Raw genomic sequence first — 18,138 nt, 5'->3', positions numbered from 1 at the left:
CAAGGCCTCCACGAAAACTTGACGAAGGCACAAGCGAAGGCACAAGTGGCCACGCGGAGTCGTGTCGCCCCCTTCTAGGCAGCGGGCTTTACACTGAGCTGACAGCCCGACAATGATTGTTGTGGCATCAATCATCGATTCAGCTCCTTCAACGAGATAGGACAAGTTGTATCTACACTAAGGGGCGGGGATCTGGTTATGCCAACGAAGCGCCACCAAGTACAAATCTGGTAGACGAAGCCACCATCCAGGCTTGACAGCGAAATAAACCAATCATCTCGTTATCTCCCTCTATCCTTAGATGGTTAGCAAGAGCATGGGCGTTCCGAAGGTGGGCGTTGTGAAGCCTTTACCGTAATCTCGCTGGATGTCGGCATCGCGGTGTGGTAATTAATGGGTTGGTCACAAGGGAGCTCTGTATCGTGATTTGGTTAGCTGACCCCTGATGACCTCCTCTTAATCGTTTCTTATAGGCCTATTCGAGTCTTCGCTCATGGACCAGCCCCCTTTCCCCTCGTCGCGTCTACCAGTACCGTACACTGAACCAATGACTACTGGAAGTTTTGTCGATGTCCTGATTATCGGAGCTGGTCCGGCAGGTCTAATGTGTGCTACTGCACTCGCCAGCGCAGGCATTGGCGTGCGAGTGATCGACAAAAGGTTCGTGGTAGACTTTATCTATGAGAGGTGTTATCCCCTAATAACATTACTCGGGCCCTAGAGTGACTCGATTGTTGACGGGTCAGGCAGACGGTATCCAACCACGGACAACTGAGGTGCTTCACGTGCGTATAAACTTTGTCTCGTTCTAGGCGAGCGATGCTTATCCCACCCTCTTTAGAGTTACGGGCTCGGCGATCGTCTCCTCCGCGAAGCCGTCCAGCTTCATATGGCTGTACGTAAATATATACCCGAGGTCTATCTATAGTACGTCTCATCGAACTTGGTTCATAGGCATTCTACAACCCTAGTGAACAAGGCGGGATCGAGGTACGTTCAGCTCCAAGTGTCAGCGTCACAGACAAGCTTACTGTATAACTACCCACAGTGCACCGACATGAAACCGGATATCACTCCAAATGCGCGCTTTCCCTATAAGGTATGATGACAAAACCATGTGCGAGGTACCTAACGCTGATATCGGCGATCAGCTTGCTCTTAACCAGGGAGCTATTGAAGCTATATTCCTAGACTCATTAAATTCGAACGGTCTCGGGGTTGATTACTCGGTTATACCCACTTCCATCACCTTCGATGAATCCAAGCTATCTGACACTATTGCGCATGTTGTCAAGGTACTTGACATGCATACAGGGATATTTTGTATAACTAATCTCGGCTTAGGTCACTTTGCAGCATCTCGAGACCTCATCATCGCCGGGTAGAACGGAGACGGTAAATGCCAAGTTTGTATTAGGGGCGGACGGTAGGTCGTCGACCTGTTATAATGTAGTGAAGTCTAACTGAGTTCCAGGCGCTCATTCGTGGGTGAGAAAGGCCCTTGGCATCACAATGGACGGCGATCAAACAGGTATATACCACTCCCCAAAACTCCGTACTGGATTTTAGCTCACGACACGTAGAGCACATATGGGGCGCAGTAGACCTAGTCCCCGACACGGATTTCCCTGATATCCGGAACCGCACTGCCATTCACTCCGTCAATGGGAGTATCATGATCATCCCTCGCGAAAACGACATGGTCCGGTTGTATATTCAACTGTCAGACCGAGACGTCATCGACCCAGCTAGTGGACGCGTGGATAAGAGCCGCATGACTCCTGAAAAGCTAATCGCGGTGTGTATCTTTTGTACTCTGCGTTGCAATGGGCTCGACTCACACTCCATCTTAGGTTGCGCAAAAGTCGTTCCTCCCTTATATACTTAAAGATGCTCAAGACGTTGACTGGTGGACAGTCTATGTCAGTTCGTACCTTCTACGAGATGAGTGTCGAAGAAACTCTAATATAAACCATCATCTCAGTTGGACAGCGCGTGGCTAGCAAGTTTTCTGCGCATGAGCGCGTCTTCATTGCTGGTGACGCCTGCCACACCCATTCTCCAAAAGCAGGTGAGAAAGCTAAAGATCTTGCGGGCGCTGGGATGATAACCCCTTTCTCCAGGACAAGGAATGAACGCTAGCATAAACGACACTCACAATCTGGGTAAGTCAATGACATGCATCTTGATTTGCACGGCCTGAATCGCTCATTTTCAGCCTGGAAGCTTGTTCATGTGCTACGGGGATGGGCGGACTTTTCTTTGCTCAAATCGGTAGGTTTCATCGCTTCATTTCTGCCACAAAACTCCTAATCAATTTGATTTCTACACACGCAGTATGAATTCGAGCGCCAGAAGTACGCGCAGGACCTCATCGACTTCGATAAGACGCATGCCGGGCTTTTCTCGGCAAAACCAAAGACCAAGTCGTTCGAGGACGGTGTGAGCCATGAAGAGAATTTCAAGTAAGTGACAGCAATCGTTTAGCGCGTAATTCGCCTACAACGGTGCATACATGCTTGGACCGCAGGGCGTTCCAGACCTTTGCAGAATTCGCATCTGGTGTTGGAATCCAATACGAAGAATCGACCTGGATAAACGCCAAACACCAGTCGTCCGCTCCGAATCTCACCATCGGGCAACGCATGCCGCCTCAGATTCTCATCCGAACATGTGACTACCGGCCATACGATATTCATGAATACCTAGTGGCCGATGCGCGGTTCAAGATACTCGTATTCGCTGGCGATGTGAACGATGAAATGCAACTTGCCAAGGTGTACGCGTTAGCGGAGGAGCTCGAGAAGCCTACAAGCTTCTTGCGCAAATATCTGAAGGACGCGCAAAGCATCGAGAGCAAGTTCAGTATTGTCACGATCGTGGCTAAAACAAAGGGTCCTGTCAAAATGCTTGGTATTCCCGTTCTATTCCGTCCCCATTGGTCCAAGTAAGTGTCGAGCTGTTGAAAGAGCAGAGTATCATTGTTGAGCTGGTTCACATGTAGAGTCTTGACTGACGACACGGACGTGACGCAGGCCACAGGTGGACACGCTTACGAGCGGTTTGGCATTGCTCAAGATGAGGTCACACTCGTTGTTGTGAGACCAGACGGGTTCGTAGGCACAATTGCGCTGGCGTCACACTATGATGATCTGAACAAGTACTTTGCGGGCTTCATGCGTGTGCTAGTCTAAAGAGAGTTCAAAAGATTATCCTCCTTAGACTCGTACCTAATGTACTCAACCACGATGCATTACTTAGAAGGCATCTGCTATGCCACGTAAAATAATTCGGCTCGTCCTCGCCAGACTTCAGATTCCGCTGTTCCTGACTTGAACCCAGGTGTAGAAACGCAGCGAAGGCAGAGCAGCAAATCAAAACGGGTGCCGTAGTTTTCTGCTTGATCCTTTGCTTTACAGTCAGTTGACTTGTTTGTGGTTTAATGCAACGTTACGATCTGGTTAGTATGTTGAGCAGCGTTGAGTGTGTCGCTCGATAATCCGCCAAGCAGGATCATCATCGAATATGTCTATTAGATAGTATCGTTCTACATCAAACCCACCACTCCGTCATCTCCCGAGTCTGCTTTATACTGTACTATCGATACTTATACTGAGGTTAGTAGTTGTGGTATGTCTCTTGCCAAGCTGAAATGCATCGTCGCGTTAGTGGCTAGTCTGCACAACAGTACTCGGAACTTACTGCTACCGACGTTTCCAGAACCTCCGACCTGAAACGAGTTTCCATTCCCCGACGAGTTCATCTTTGCCAACCAACTCCAGTCACCTCCGACGACATGGCCATTTCCATGGACGTTGGAGACACCCACACCGTCGGTCACGACGCCGTCGCCGGATACGGCATAGCCCCAGCCGGTATTACGAGCCCTACCGTTGTCATTTGTTCCTGGAATGTTGCTTTCCTCTACCTGAGCCCCAGACTGAGACGGGGACCTCTCATTCATGGGGGAAGGCAGAGTTTTGTAGGTAGTCGTTCCGCCGTGATGCTGAACTTGCGTAGCTGACGGATTGGCGCTCGGTCACCTAGGTGAAATAAAGCTGGGATGTGAATGACGCACCAGTACCGTTGTTGTTACTGCCTCCAACCTGGAATGTGTTTCCTCTGCTGTGCGAGTCATAATAAGAGTACGTCCCGTTAGTTGAGGCACTAGACTTGGGAACCGGGCTCTGAAGCCTATCGGTGGGACCCTCCGTGGGCAACACACTAGCAGCGTCCGATGGAATAGGCTGAGAAGGCAAAGGTGCGCTCTGCGACCTCTGCTCAGTAGGTTGAGGTGACATTACGGAAAGTGGTTGGGTGCCGCTACGTTGAGCCGCTAAAGAAGTCGCTGTAAGTAAAAGCCATGTAGGCGCATATATGTAGAGTGTGGCTTACCTCCCTCGCCAATAGGAAGAGATGCAGCTGACTGCGACGCGGCAGAGAGGGCTGATTGTCTGAGACGGCGGTCGAGATCAGCCCATGATACCTATATAATCAACCCACAGTAAGCAAGGAACCATTGATGGAATGTGCGAGTTGACATACCTGAGTGCGGTCCCAAAATTCCTCTAACTTCTTAACGTGCTGTTCCACGTCAACGTCTTTGTTCCAAATAAGGCTCCTCAACGACTGCATCGTTGTCTCAGCTTTTAACGTTTCCTCAAATGCTCTTTGAGTCTGGTCAAGCCTACGTGTTTGAAATCCCCGTTGAGTGAAGAGTTCGCAATGTGATGACTGAATATCCTTACGCGTCATATTCCTCGTCGAAACGGTCATCCGCCAACGTGATGCCCTTGTCGCTGGCTTTATCGCGGCGCGTGTTCGTGTAGTCGTACATGGTCCTAAGGGTATCCCTGGCCCATTCGATCTGCGCAAGCCTGCCTTTGGTTCGGCGTTTGTCGTCGCGGATCTGAAAGTCGTACATGGTGTAAGCTAGCAGTGGGGTTTGGGACAAGGCGATGAGAGAAAGTGCTAATGGAGGAGAGCAAATTGTGATACCATTCCCTCACCTTTCTAGTCGCTTTTATAACTGAAAACTCCTTGTACCCATGAGCTCAACAGGACGCCGCCAGATGACGGTGAGCAACGAAACGACAACGTTTCCATACTAGGGAGAAGGATGGGGCAAGACAAAGGAGCTTGACAGGTTGTGGGACGCGTCTTTGTTGGTCAAGGCTGCGCACACGAGGTTACCACAGCGCGGCTGTGCTCAAATAGGTACCGTCATCAATACATACGCGCCCACAACAATATACAAGCGGGTAACTGACCTTCATGAAGTCGGTTGCCTTGAGGATGCTTGTTGTTTGGCATGCCTCGCTTCTCGTGGCCTTTGGATGACAAGGCTGGAGGCGAACTCGTGGGGAGGACTCCGGAGGAGCATGGATAAGTGATGCGCGTCTGAGGCGATGTCTGTCAGACGTCGAGTCGAACCAATGGGAATAATTCCATTATTACTTACTAAGCATGGCGTCACAACCTTTCGTCTCCCTTCTCGAAACGAGGGGCGGGAAGCCTGAGCGGGAACGGCGACAGAACTCTCGCCCGCAAACTCCTTGCCGAGCGGATGAAGCGTGTGCGGGAACTCGACACGAATAAGTAAATGGTGAGATCCTTCGCTTTGGCTCTATTGAATTGTTGGAAGGTGGTGCCGCATCAGAATCTCAGGTGCACTAATCAAACTTCTTTTCTTTAAGGATAGAGATCCCTTTGATAATTTTGACTGATCATTAATAGCGACCTCTTCCCGCTTTGTTTCAGTCATGACAGGCTTCTATATAGACTCGTTGTAACAAGATGCAATGCAAACAACACGAGATAAATAACACGTCAGAGATATCCAGAAAGAAGATAAAAACATTCGGCGGCTGTGATACTAGCTATACACATGTCCAAAGTCCAACCGAATCTTGTGATACAGGCTCTCCATCTCCTATACTATAATACGATAATCAGGCAGCAGCCTTAGTCGTTCTAGGGGTGTAATAATTGTGGACAATCTTGGCTAATGGACAGATGGTCAATAGCACACTTATGAGAACACTCAGAATACCCACTTCCGCCCGTATTTCCATTGCCGGACTGGATGGAAGGGTCTTCCATAGAGGAGTTGCCATACAGGTTGATGTTGTTGCCCGTGCTTACTACGTAGGGGTAATATCCCGGTCGCTGAGGCGCTGCATTCCCGGTGGGTGTCGGTCCGCGACGACCTTGATGGACATTGCGTCGTGCTGCTTCAGCCTCGGCCTCGGCCTTCGCTTTCTCAGCTCGCCCGGCGCTCGCTAGAGCAAGTCGCTCGATGGAAGATAGGTGGCACTCGCTCCCTGAGATGACATTTACGTCGGTAGAGTGTCCGCAGATACCAATGCAGAACTGCTCACCAGGTGCGGCTTCTAAAGCGAGTTGACGAGGATTGAGGTTTCCGTTAGCGCGGGCTTTCTGGCTCCTCTTCTTGAGGATGTCGATAGAGCTATCTGAACGATTTGTAGAAAACGGTCAGCGCGAGATTTTTGTGTGTTAGTAAAGAAGAGAACCGGAAGTACGAGAGGCCATATTCTATGTCAGCGAGAAAGAGAGCACCTGGGAGATATTGAGAAGCGAGAAAGGATAACGTACCACCCTGAAGAAATCAACTCTTTATAAGTCACCACTGGGATTGCCAGGGCAACAAACTGTGGTTTTCGCAAGGACGAGACGAGCAGTGCAGAAAACAATACGGACAGAAGAATTAGTCCATTGTTGTTCATTTGTTGTGAGAATCGTGAGCTCTGGGCGAGAAATTGAAGATGCTCTGCTGAGCATCCCGTGGCCGTCTTGCCAACGACCCACCGAGCAACCATGGACCTACAACGTCAAACAGCAATGAATTTGTGTGAGTATGTCAAGTGTCATCCACTCTGGAGTCCTTGTAATCTGCTGATCGCCGTCTCAAAGGACAATAAGCCCTGTCAGGGGTTGCTAACCTCCAAAGGACTAAGACAAAGGAGAAGCGGGGGCAAATGAACGAGATGCATCTATAAAACTGAACCTAATTGAATGCGTAATTTACATCCGCGGCACCGGTCCCGATAAGCCAGCGTCGCTGGGTTCCAAGCGGAGATGCATCCGCAGGGATCACGGGGTTTGCCGATGTTCACTTTTTGAATGCGCAACATATCCAACAGACGACATCACTACGAGAGACATTCAGTCTACTGCAGCATTTTATTGGCACACTATCTCTACTGTGATTCACCGTCAGAATAGACAGACTTTTGTGCAACGCGTGTGGAATATTTTTCCTTCGCCCAACTTGCTTAAATTTAGGTTTGAGATGTCCTTGGTATGCAATCTACCTTACAAAAAATCGCTGAGTGACGCAAGCATAGGGTGCATGTGCAATGCACGAATCAGTGTTTTAGGCCGAATACCGTCAGAATAGACAGTCCGCGCGGGTGGCGATAATCCATATTAGGCAGGCCGTCCACCATAGCCGGTCTCAAAAAGGAAAGTCAGGGCGTTATCGCTGAGCCGAATTCGCCGCTACAGCGGCTATAAGATTATGGCAAGGCTCGAGAGGACACTCTGTCATCGTTCCAACATATTGAGAGTTGTCGCCTTTTGCAGCGCCCAAAATTGTTTCCAATCTTCGCCACCTAGATATCTGACGTTGCATTGTCTCCTAGCATCCGACATGATCGACTGGCCCGAACATCAACTTCCAACTTTGGACCGCTTAGGGGTGACAGATCCAGGGAACATCTCCGCGCTTGACACTGCCCGCTCCTGGTTCAGCGCATTTTCTGATGCCATCCAGTCACACAACGCCACCGCCGCCACCGATCTTTTCCTGGATGGCGGGTTCTGGAAGGATATCCTCGCCCTGACGTGGGATCTGAGAACAATTGGCGGGCGATCGGGGATACAAAACCTCTTGAACGCTCGTCTCGCTGCGACGGGCATCACAGCCTTACACCTTTCCGAAGATGGCCTCCGAGCACCCGAACTACAAAGGCCATACCCCGACCTCGTGCTCCTCCGCCTTCACTTCACCTTTGAGACTAAGGTTGGCCGCGGATCGGGTGTATGCACTCTTGTACCCGTATCTGTATCGGACTCCGGCTCCGCACGCGTGTGGAAGGCCTACACGGTATTGACTTGTCTTGATGGGCTACAAGACTTCCCTGAGAAGGTACGCGTAACTGGGCAAAACAATCGGTTAGCACCTGACGCATCAATGATTAGGTCGGGCACCTCCGGAACCAGAAACCAGATCACGGCACCTGGGAGACCAAACGAACAAAGGAGAACGAATTCCCCAACAACGACCCGACCGTCGTCGTCGTCGGCGCTGGGCACGTCGGCCTCGAGATCGCAGCGAGACTCAAATATCTGGGTATTCCTGCTCTTATCATCGAGAAGACACCTCGCGTAGGCGATGTAGTATGCCAATTGCCAGCTTCTTCAGCGTCCTGAAGACTAACTCATCGTTGTCTGCAGTGGCGAACTCGCTACAAGGCGTTGTGTCTTCATGACCCGGTTTGTAAGTGCCATTAACATTCCCGCATCGTCGAGCGTTATAATGAATGCAACATGATTGATCAGGGTACTGTGAGACACCGTATCTCGGGTAAGTCGGCCAGCTGCTACCACGCGAGCACATGCTCATTCCTCGCTCCAGCTTTCCATCGTCGTGGCCCGTCTATACGCCAGCACCAAAGGTACGTTTCAAGCGATTGTAATGTTTGTGGCCCGCGTTGTAACTCCACCCAAGCTCGCGGACTGGCTAGAGGGCTACGCCCATTTTCTCGAGCTCAACGTCTGGACTGCGTCGAATATCTCCGGCACGGCTTGGGACGATACCACCAAGACATGGACCGTGGACGTCGACCATGGCGGGAAGGAGAAGCGGAAACTAACAGCAAAACACCTGGTGTTTGCAACGGGGTTTGGCGGCAAGCCTGTTGTTCCCAATGTCACTGGAAAGGTATGCCCTTTGCTCTCAACCACTAGCCCCATGACTAAGACGCGCTTGCGTTAGGAAATTTTCAAAGGCAAAGTTGTCCACTCGTCTCACTATACCTCTGCCGCGGACTACGTAGGGAAGAAAGCGGTTGTCGTAGGCGCTTGTAACTCGGGTGCGTCCTATGTCTCCTTTCATTTTGTGGAAGAGCTAGCTGACGCAAATCAGGACACGATATTTGTCAAGACTTCTACAACCACGGCGTTGATGTAACGATGTATCAACGCTCATCTACTTTTGTCATAAACGTTGAGTCCGCTAAACTCCTCCGATGTGAAGTCTATCATCTTCCTTGGTTTACCGCACCTCACTGACGATGTCTCTCTAAGCGGACTTCAAGGAAGGCTATCCTGTGGACCTCGCGGATATCTATGCTGCGGCCTATCCTAATGCCGCAGTCCGAGGGTTCCATCAGCGACTAGCGCCTCACGTCGCCAATACCCTTGACAAGTGAGTATATCTGACAATGTTGCCGAATGCTCGTCTCAAACAGCTTATATAGGACAATCATTGATGGTCTCGCGACGACTGAGTTCAAGACCAACCTTGGTCCTGGTAACGCGGGAATTGTCCCTCTGTTGTATGCTAGAGCCGGAGGGTACTATTTAAGTACGCATCCCCGGCTTTCGTTGCTTGTTGCTTGTTGCTGACATGAACAACACTCTAGACATCGGGACGAGCCAGCACATCATCGAAGGTCACATCAAAGTCAAAAACGGAAGCGCGATCGAGTCGTACACCGAGACGGGCCTTCGCTTTGCCGACGGGACAGAGCTTGAAGCAGACGTCGTCGTGTTCGCCACGGGGTAAGTATTTCCTTGATTCCGAACCTGAGCGGACCTTACTCCATATATTTTGCGCGTAGATATGGAGACCCTCGGGATGCCATGTACGATATATGTCCGCCCGAGGCGGCGAAGAAGGTGGGCCCGGTGTGGGGCTTTGACAAAGAGGGGCAAGTTTCTGGGATTTGGAGGCCGTCGGGGCACGAAGGTATCTGGTTCGGCATTGGTGCGTTTCTCTGCCTCGACTAGTAACTTTTCGTCGACTAAGATGACGCTTCAGGGAACCTCGCTATGGCAAGGTTCCACAGCTTGCATTTGGCTATGCGTACGTCAAGCCCCAACAGATGTTACATTCAATCGCTAACGATGGTGTTACAGAAATCAAGGGACTCGAAGAAGGGCTGTATAAGATGGAAGAACTCGCTTTCTGAGCTGTAGAATCAAACTACAGCCGTCACATACTAAAATCAGTGTACACCATATTGGAAAGCCGATTTGGAACTATAAATGTATCATATCACGTCCATGTTCTCTTTGAGTGCGATACCGGCATCTGTCAGGTAGTACTGCAAAAATGTTCATCACGACACAACTTCGGGTCTCCGAGGCGAACATTGCCAGATCCTGAGCTGGGCTTTACACCAAGCTAGCCTAGGTGGCTCACATTGAAGGCTACTTACGCGCTCGGTGCGTCGCAACATGTAGCGGAAGTCGAGGTCAGACCATGATAAACAAGGCTCCGACGCAACCGATGATGCGCGTTCAAGCACTCGCAGAGAAACAGTGTAGTTTACTCAGTCACTGCAGCTAAAACTATATCAAGCATATTCGGGTATTTCAGAACGCAGATGATCACAGCAAAATCGATGTTATTATTGCAAAGATATGTTCACGACGAACGTTTGGGTATTGATGGAGTTCGAGTGAGTACAAAACGAACCCGGCGGAACCAGTGAGTCGTCCCGTGGAGCGTGTTAGTAAAGACATCTTCCCCTCTGTAAATTACGCGGGAACGTAGCTTCCACGAGCTCAGCCCCTTAGTCAAATTGTCGAACCGTTCGACCACTTCAGTGGCGGATGGCCTCTGCTTAGGATCCTTGTGCATCATTTCTGCCACCAATGGGACCAGAAACTCAAATCCGCGCGTTTCCTGCCAAACCGTGATGAGAATCAACGGAGCTGACGACTCTCCGGAAAACCACTCACGTTAAGAAGACACTCGCGAATGACGTTTCCAACACAATAGATGTCAGTGCGGAAAGGGTTTTGAGGCGGAGGGTTGTTTCCCTGATGTTCGGGCACTGTATCGTCACCGCCTATCATGACTTTCTCGCGCGGATCGGATGTCGACGGATCGTAACGCCGGGAATAACCAAAGTCGATGTAATAATAACGAGGAGGTCGCTGCGTTCGAGTGTAGTACTTCACATAAGCGGCGAAGTCTCGTGTCTTGTTTTGGTTCATGGGGTGCCAGTCTCCAACAAACATCGAGGTAGCCTCCATCATAACGTTGATCATCGAGCAGTCACTATATTTTGGTCAGAAAGGACTAAAGGGCACCACATTTCTTACCGATGAGCAACATGGTTATCATGCATAAACTTCAGTCCCTGTTGGTGGAGTGGTAAGAAAGTGCAACGATCGCGCGTTTCGAAGAGCTTACCACGAAAATCTGGTCACAAAAGTCGACGCCTTCGCCAATCGTATCAAACTGTGGGTCGTCGAGCGTCCTGAGTAGTGGCATGACCAGGATTCGACTGTTGTCATCGTTGGGAGGATATAGAACATCGTATATCGGGACGCAGCGGTTGCTAGGATCGGCTGCCAACGGTTCTGACGAGAACTTTTGGCCTATCTCAACTTCGTATCTACCTACCTCAGCTTCTGAGGGGTTCGAAGACTGGAACTTGAGCAACTTCAACATGACGAACTTGCCGTCCGAAGTGCGCACAGCATCCAACAGATGGGCGTGCTATGATTCACACGTTTGAGTATACCACTGAGAAGGGTCATACACAAGAAACGCACCCATGTCGGCACTCCGTCCTCACTGTTGAAGATGGACTTCTTGGTTCGGTGCCACGATGGCTTCCAGTCCGGAGCATATCGAGGCCGAAGCTGGTAGCCAGAGTCCTTGAGCCATTGGTATCGCTCGGCCCACCAAGCCTCCCCCTTACTCAGTTGGGAGGGACTACGCCGAACTGCTTCTTCTCCAAAGACCTCAATGAGCTCGGAGAGGGAATCTGAGCCTGCCATGCGTCAAGCACACCCCAGATGCACGCATACAATAGCAGGGACAAAAATATGGATCAATAGATCACATGACCGTGTGGCTGTATTCGTGCTCGCTTCCCAAAATTTACAAGGAACGCCTATCTTAGGTGTTGACTTGACACAGGCACCATTTCTCATGGCGCTCAAATCTAGTGATCGCCGATCAGAGTGTACCGGTGCTGCTAAGGAGGGAGTAATCTGCAAGGCATGGTCGGTTGACCAGCAACTCTATTACCGCTTCACGAATCACAGCGGCTTTATTGTTCGAATTTTGGCCGTTAGCGACACCCCCGATAGGGTTAGCAACAGCGGCGCTTGCTTCATATCGCTGTGTGACTAGATAAGCCTGGTTACTGCCATCCTATCCCATCGACTGTTACCCTAAATTCACTATCCATATATCGACTCCCATGCCGTACTTCATTGCAGTTGACCTCGGCGACATAGAACTACTCAACGAGAGTTCCGTAGAAGTCAACCTTTCAAAATTGTCGGACAAGTCACACACCGTCGCCAATGGCGAATATATGTTGAAGCTCACGTTTACGGAGCTGAAGAAGATGCGTCGCATGATGACAAGCTCCCCCCCAAAGGTTCGTCCGCAAGTTGAACAGGACCTCAATGAGCTTCACACTATGTACAACTGGTGAGATCATTACTTCTTTTACCTGATGTACATGCCTTTAATTATGAGGGCGGAGCATAGGCTGCGTACTCAAAGAGACGACCTGAAGACAAAGAAGTCTCCAAAGTTCTGGCAGGTCCTCGAAAAGTGCAGAATGCACTTTGAAGTACGTGACTTCTGCGTGAGCGCACGAAAACTCTATGTGACCACCTCTGTAAGCTGCCGCTTTCTGAGCTTCTGCAAAGAAACTGTATTGATTATACTCTGAAGAGAAGGTCGAAGTATCATGCAGATACTGAAATATTCGAGGTGCCTCGCAGCGACATCGAACATATGGACCCAAGTGGTAAGACGCCTGTTTCACCTATGCCTTTAAGTCCACTGATGCTTACGAGCGCAACTTATCTAGCTGGAAGGCCTCCAAAAGGGAGAATAATCGGAATTGAGGTAGATAGCTGTGGTAGTGATCTGTCCTCGGACGACGAGGCAGTCCTTGACGAAACAGTAAACTTTCTTAGTTCGAGGACCACGGGCTTAGACGGGGTAAGTAAGCAGACTTTTGCACATTTGTAACGTCAATCTAAGCTACTGTCAAGCCACAAAGCGATACGGGTAGGAATAGTGACGATGGCGAAACGAGTACGTTCTCTTGCTGATATCTCCGCGAATGTTGTATTTATTCGCTCACTTCAAGGTCGCGCTTTCGACGCTTCGCGTCGCGGGACACCGTCAGTAGTCTCGGACTCCGATCCGACCTCCCCCGAGTCGGCCTCTTCGGCTCATTCGGTCGTCAATAATTATGTCTACATCTATCAGACGAGTAGTACGACAAACTCAAGCACCGGCAACTGTAACGATGTGAGTGGCGACGGGAATGTCTCGGATTGCACCTTTGGCAGTAGTCCACCTCCGGGAAGCCATGACAGCTTTTAGGTCGGCAGCACAAGTAACAAAGGCAGCTGTGCGTATCCGCTCACCGGATATCCTGTCAAACGCTCACATGCGCTTTCAGCTTCTCTCGCTTCCCCTCCCCCCGCGGCACTTCCTACGGCATCCCAATGAAACGTTTCTGATACTATGATATGTTTACGTAGCCCTCTCCTACAGTCTGTATATATCCCCTTCATGTTACTCTGCGCTTAAATATATCTTGTTAGCTGCTACCAAGGGTGGCTCGATCTCTAGCCTATGAATGGGAGAGTCAAAGTCTCAGAGTTTCCCCATCGCATGGAAGGATGCAACTTACAACGACCACCAAATGCGGCGCTTTGCGTCTGTAGCTTTACTGTGAAACTTGTGCACAGAAGAGAACAAGGTGCTGCTTACGGTGACAACCGTGCTGCGGAGCATCACTGAGGCTCAAATTCAGAACAGTGTACCCCTGTGAAGTAAATAGGCAAGATGCACTTTTAAGTTCTGTCGCCGCATCATTAATCCATTCTTTCGGCATTGAATGTCTTCCGCTTAAGCGGGTCAGTGTGTGAGCGACTTTAAGCCAGCTTTCCTCTCACCAATCATGTGCTTATAACCGTCGCAGCTCACGCTGAGTTCGCTGACGTCAAAGGCAATCGATGGAGTGGAACCGCACAAGATTCGTGAGCCGATAATTCTTGGCCCTCACCTTGTTACTGCCGCATCGTAATGCATTACAGTAATAAAGTTACATGAGAGCCGAAACCAAGCCGAAACAGTGATGCGAATAACTTGAAGCCATACCCGCTTCACCATGTGCCCTCGATCCAAAACCTGGTCTGAACCATCAGGTTCGGCACCGGAGACCTCGATGCCTTTGTCCAAACTATTTGAACCGTGACCGAAAAAAATCCCCTGAGTAAAATCTCTGAAACATACCGCGCTATATATATGGAATAAGCTGCCTTTGTTTCAGCGGCACACAAACCTCATAACGACCTAACTTGTAGGAACCTTCTTGGGCACAGGGACAGTCGTCACCGGAACCCGTTTCTAGATGTATTAATGCATCCCAGAAGCAGATGCACTTCATTCGCGGACTTGCAAAATCCTTTCTTTGTGGGCGTCCCTGGGAGTGTAAGAATCAGAACCGGCCCTGTGGCGCCGGAGTGGCGGCGGGCAGAGCCGAATCATTCGGAGTCGATAGGTTCCGGGAGCAAATGACGTCATTGTTATCGTGTCCGTCTTTGTGGGCGCCTAGTAAAACATAAAATCCACTCGCATAAAAAAAAACAAGGTCTTCTAATTTGTGCGATTCGTCTTCAAACCTCCTGATTTTCTGTAGCTTTGCCTTCAGAAGGAGCCAATCGCATCTCACAGATAAATAATGTATATGTAACCAAGCAGCAGCAGACTGTCCTGGACTGTACGCTCAGTCTTTTTGGCTTGACATGGGCACGGCGTTTACCCTCCTGAGATGCTAGGTTCTGCCAGCCCTTCAACTCACCCTCGCACTGTGAGTACATGAGACTCTGCACCTGCTCGTCGGAAAAGGATAAGAAACGGAACACTTAAAAACAAATGTGTTCTACCACGGGAACTGCTTCGAATGAGTCTGTGAGACCAACTCTTCCACATAGCGCACTTTGAAAGTGCGCTATGCCGCTTTTTACAAACGGACCACAACTGCCGACGAAAACTCCCGAGAACACCCACAAATGTTCAAACTCCGCGAACCAAAGTACATCTCGAAGACGCATCCTGCTCTGGGCCCTAGCCAGAAGCCTGGAAGCCGCGAGCTCGTACTAGTACATAATTCATAAATCTTGTCAAAGGTTGGAGCTATGATACGGGCCTCAAAGGAAGATAACTACTCACCTAGAAGAGTGTATGGGGCAGTTACCTTACGTGGTGCACATGTGGGCCTTACCAACCTGTTATTAGAATAAAGCAACTTGTTCAGCCCCTGCAACCGAGGATTAAATTGCCAGAGGGGTGCGCAGGGATCGATGAGATCAATACATTTCAAGCGATCCTCGAAAGAAGGTTATCACACACCTGTTGAACTCGTCGCCCGAATATAGCTGGAAGCTCAGACGGAGACCATATGCTTCCGATAGCCTAGTCAACGTGGCTAGACAATTGCCAAGCTGCAAACTACAAGAGGGGAAGAGGAGTTGCACTTCTACCATATATTACCGTGTACGTTGGAGCTGAAACCCTAAGCTGTGACCGGTGACCCCAGAGAAGGGATGGAATCAGTTTGACATTACGCCATGGCGGAATCAAATCACATCTAGGCGTTCACACGGTTTGCCCCAGCGTTACCTTCCCGAAATCCCCCTTCTCGCCCTGAACAGTAAAACCCATAAAACTTTCGACGTTTACCCGCCCCTGTTTACTGACCACCATGAACATGCCCGTCTAAGTTACAGTTTGATTGGGAAGAAGTGCTGAGCATAAATTAACGATACAGCGTATGTGCATAATGCTCGGGGAACAGAACTGATGAGAAGATGAGATACGGAGAGGAAGCTTAGTGAGAGGGCGAAGGTGCCTCAGCTGTGAGAGGAGTGACGTTTGGACCCGAGTCTGGTGGTGCTTATGAGTAAGCTCGTAGAATAGTAGTTACTCTGTGGACGCACTGGTGCCTCTGTTGTATGTGCCTCCCATTTGGAAGGTGTTGTACTGGCCTCCGGGGCTACCGAAGGGTACTCCCGCTACACAGTTATAAATGTGTCTGACACCCATTTATAAGAACAAATAAAACTCACAGACGCCCGTAACGTTGCCATCGCCCGACACACTATTGATTGAAAAGTGACTTAATGATGAGGCCGCCGTGGGGGAAGCCGAATCTCCTACGAACGTCGTCAGCTTTTCACCTTAAGAGCTCGGACGGCTGCATCCCACTGACCAAGTCCGTATATGTTCCCAAAAAAGTGCTGGTGTACGATTATCGGAGGGGATGACAGAGGAGAGGCTGGAGACGTTCTCCCAGATTGAAAGGGAGACTGTTGAGCTTGGGGCGGCACCGGTAAAGGAGGCGTTGTGGCTTCTGCTTGTTGTTTTGTCTGAAAATCGCTCTGTCGGACTGGAGAACGATGTCAGCCAAACACCATCCGCCGGTATCACATGGCAGCGTACGCGTCCTAAGGCTGTCGAGATCGCTGTCGCGCGTCGCGTTGCCTGTGTTCATTAATCCGCTGTCCTCAGCCCTGCAGGTGCTCGAATCCTGTTCAGAATCGCCGCCATTATCTATCTATAGCAGAAAATCATCCGTTGGTATCAGGATATTAGAAGACAGTGCAAACCTGAGTGGTGCTGGTGCTATCGGAAGACGCGTTCAAGACTTGAGCGGTGCCCGAGAGAAGCGTGATCTCGGACGGACTGGCGTCCGATTCGTCGTGGTTAACTTGGATTCCGATGACAGGGGCGTTGGGCGGAAGCTTGTCAACTAGAAACCGCGTTCGTTAGTGATTTCGGCAGCTTGCATTTGCACAAGCTGTTACCTGGTACTGTCACGGGTTTAGTGTCCTTCTCTGATAGTTTCATTACGCCATAACACTCATTAGACTTCCGCTGAGCAAATATGATGAGCGCCACGCTCTTCAAGATCAAACATGATTCTCACTAGGCTTCTCTGGTACAGGTTGCTTGCGGCGGTCTGGAAGGTGCTCACCAACCTCTTTGTCTTCAGGATATTCCAACTTCTTGGGGTGTTGGATAACCTATCTCGTCTCAGGGAAAGTCTATAGCGGACTATCAGCCATGAGTCGAGGAGGGGGGCCTAATGAGACTCACGTATCGAACATTTGCTGAAGTCGGGATATTTCATTGTCGACGTCCCCGAAGAGGTTGGGCGACTTTTCTGCCATCATACGTAAAGTATCGAGCTCTTTCATCGTCATCTCCAGAAGAATGGCTCCATGATGAAAATCTTCCTTTCCTACTAGTTGCGAGAACTTGAAGGTGTCAGCGCCGAAAAATGAAGACGCTGTTCCAAGATTTGCTGGGATGAAGAACTTGGACGGCATGAAGGGGTAAAAAAAAAGTGACTCTGGGGTGACTCGGAGATGGAATGTGAGTCGAATGTAAGCTTCGTCTGGATTGAGGGTAAGGGTTGTGGGTTTGAGAGAAGAACCTAAGCGTATTTCAATCCGGCGCATCTGAGTGTGGCGGGAGTCAGCTATCAATTCTGGTGCTAGCGCTAAGCTGCCGCACTGACAAGGTTTCCATGTACCGAACAAAAGCTCTGAAAGATCCGTCTCTTACACGTACATAGCAACCACGACGGTGCGCCACTGGTTCTCACGAACGCCCTTTGCATCTTTGATTGCGGTCTGCTTCGGGGCATGGCCCTTCCTCCAGGCTGAATGTCATTGAGTCGCGGCCATCTTCAAAGCTTCAAGCACAAGACGGCCCGAAGGCGTGTAGTCCGCTTCAATCGGTAATACCTGTCAGTTACGTAATCTATTGATCCATATTGGTGCAATGTGTTTGATGTGATACTCCTGTCGCCTTCTTGCATGAACTCAAGG

At 50.0% G+C, this 18,138-nt stretch overlaps 7 protein-coding genes across 7 annotated transcripts; 3 read left to right on the top strand and 4 right to left on the bottom strand.

The window, feature by feature from the left end:
* Positions 1 to 547: 547 nt before the first annotated feature.
* CONPUDRAFT_89327 (uncharacterized protein) lies at positions 548 to 3,194 on the top strand (the record flags this gene model as incomplete). The annotated part of the gene is made up of 16 exons (XM_007769013.1): positions 548 to 660; positions 722 to 776; positions 842 to 895; positions 955 to 990; positions 1,049 to 1,099; positions 1,152 to 1,295; positions 1,345 to 1,426; positions 1,475 to 1,531; positions 1,584 to 1,798; positions 1,854 to 1,926; positions 1,985 to 2,071; positions 2,124 to 2,165; positions 2,219 to 2,274; positions 2,338 to 2,465; positions 2,531 to 2,947; positions 3,005 to 3,194. 16 exons carry the CDS (start codon positions 548 to 550, stop codon positions 3,192 to 3,194), a joined length of 1,800 nt encoding a protein of 599 aa, XP_007767203.1.
* Positions 3,195 to 3,618: 424 nt separating this feature from the next.
* CONPUDRAFT_71989 (uncharacterized protein) lies at positions 3,619 to 4,924 on the bottom strand (the record flags this gene model as incomplete). The annotated part of the gene is made up of 6 exons (XM_007768286.1): positions 3,619 to 3,647; positions 3,703 to 4,020; positions 4,079 to 4,348; positions 4,396 to 4,486; positions 4,546 to 4,687; positions 4,749 to 4,924. The coding sequence occupies 6 exons, from the start codon at positions 4,922 to 4,924 to the stop codon at positions 3,619 to 3,621; spliced, it is 1,026 nt and encodes a 341-aa protein (XP_007766476.1).
* A 1,027-nt stretch (positions 4,925 to 5,951) lies between these two features.
* CONPUDRAFT_71988 (uncharacterized protein) lies at positions 5,952 to 6,746 on the bottom strand (the record flags this gene model as incomplete). Its single annotated transcript, XM_007768285.1, has 3 exons — positions 5,952 to 6,004; positions 6,057 to 6,469; positions 6,616 to 6,746. 3 exons carry the CDS (start codon positions 6,744 to 6,746, stop codon positions 5,952 to 5,954), a joined length of 597 nt encoding a protein of 198 aa, XP_007766475.1.
* Positions 6,747 to 7,568: 822 nt separating this feature from the next.
* CONPUDRAFT_136454 (FAD/NAD(P)-binding domain-containing protein) lies at positions 7,569 to 10,306 on the top strand. The gene is made up of 14 exons (XM_007769012.1): positions 7,569 to 8,170; positions 8,224 to 8,421; positions 8,479 to 8,521; positions 8,584 to 8,608; positions 8,660 to 8,699; positions 8,753 to 8,965; positions 9,020 to 9,116; positions 9,170 to 9,274; positions 9,331 to 9,451; positions 9,504 to 9,610; positions 9,669 to 9,807; positions 9,867 to 10,012; positions 10,067 to 10,111; positions 10,165 to 10,306. Exons 1-14 carry the CDS (start codon positions 7,673 to 7,675, stop codon positions 10,215 to 10,217), a joined length of 1,830 nt encoding a protein of 609 aa, XP_007767202.1. The 5' UTR covers positions 7,569 to 7,672; the 3' UTR covers positions 10,218 to 10,306.
* Positions 10,307 to 10,662: 356 nt separating this feature from the next.
* CONPUDRAFT_136453 (uncharacterized protein) lies at positions 10,663 to 12,045 on the bottom strand (the record flags this gene model as incomplete). Its single annotated transcript, XM_007769011.1, has 5 exons — positions 10,663 to 10,936; positions 10,993 to 11,314; positions 11,359 to 11,396; positions 11,450 to 11,758; positions 11,815 to 12,045. 5 exons carry the CDS (start codon positions 12,040 to 12,042, stop codon positions 10,676 to 10,678), a joined length of 1,158 nt encoding a protein of 385 aa, XP_007767201.1. The 3' UTR covers positions 10,663 to 10,675.
* Positions 12,046 to 12,443: 398 nt separating this feature from the next.
* CONPUDRAFT_143333 (uncharacterized protein) lies at positions 12,444 to 13,823 on the top strand. The gene is made up of 7 exons (XM_007769010.1): positions 12,444 to 12,706; positions 12,767 to 12,899; positions 12,956 to 13,031; positions 13,095 to 13,228; positions 13,282 to 13,324; positions 13,380 to 13,646; positions 13,698 to 13,823. The coding sequence occupies exons 1-6, from the start codon at positions 12,471 to 12,473 to the stop codon at positions 13,616 to 13,618; spliced, it is 861 nt and encodes a 286-aa protein (XP_007767200.1). The 5' UTR covers positions 12,444 to 12,470; the 3' UTR covers positions 13,619 to 13,646; positions 13,698 to 13,823.
* A 2,221-nt stretch (positions 13,824 to 16,044) lies between these two features.
* Positions 16,045 to 17,634, bottom strand: CONPUDRAFT_143332 (uncharacterized protein; the record flags this gene model as incomplete). The annotated part of the gene is made up of 9 exons (XM_007769009.1): positions 16,045 to 16,189; positions 16,243 to 16,317; positions 16,372 to 16,458; positions 16,515 to 16,691; positions 16,745 to 16,859; positions 16,912 to 17,054; positions 17,110 to 17,179; positions 17,280 to 17,349; positions 17,402 to 17,634. 9 exons carry the CDS (start codon positions 17,632 to 17,634, stop codon positions 16,134 to 16,136), a joined length of 1,026 nt encoding a protein of 341 aa, XP_007767199.1. The 3' UTR covers positions 16,045 to 16,133.
* Positions 17,635 to 18,138: the final 504 nt, after the last annotated feature.

The sequence above is a fragment of the Coniophora puteana genome (genome assembly GCF_000271625.1).
Source record: "Coniophora puteana RWD-64-598 SS2 unplaced genomic scaffold CONPUscaffold_4, whole genome shotgun sequence".
NCBI lineage: Eukaryota > Fungi > Basidiomycota > Agaricomycetes > Boletales > Coniophoraceae > Coniophora > Coniophora puteana.
Note: the sequence above shows the minus strand (reverse complement) of the source record. Positions and strands in the feature narration are given on the sequence as shown.

Excerpts from the sequence above, each read along its gene's own strand:
- CONPUDRAFT_136454 (XM_007769012.1), top strand. The coding sequence starts at position 7,673 with ATGATCGACTGGCCCGAACATCAACTTCCAACTTTGGACCGCTTAGGG. Across the intron at positions 8,609-8,659 it reads TGTGAGACACCGTATCTCGG|CTTTCCATCGTCGTGGCCCG; the intron begins GTAAGTCGGCCA and ends TCCTCGCTCCAG. Across the intron at positions 8,700-8,752 it reads TCTATACGCCAGCACCAAAG|CTCGCGGACTGGCTAGAGGG; the intron begins GTACGTTTCAAG and ends ACTCCACCCAAG.
- CONPUDRAFT_143333 (XM_007769010.1), top strand. The coding sequence starts at position 12,471 with ATGCCGTACTTCATTGCAGTTGACCTCGGCGACATAGAACTACTCAAC. Across the intron at positions 13,032-13,094 it reads CGAACATATGGACCCAAGTG|CTGGAAGGCCTCCAAAAGGG; the intron begins GTAAGACGCCTG and ends CAACTTATCTAG. Across the intron at positions 13,325-13,379 it reads TAGTGACGATGGCGAAACGA|GTCGCGCTTTCGACGCTTCG; the intron begins GTACGTTCTCTT and ends GCTCACTTCAAG.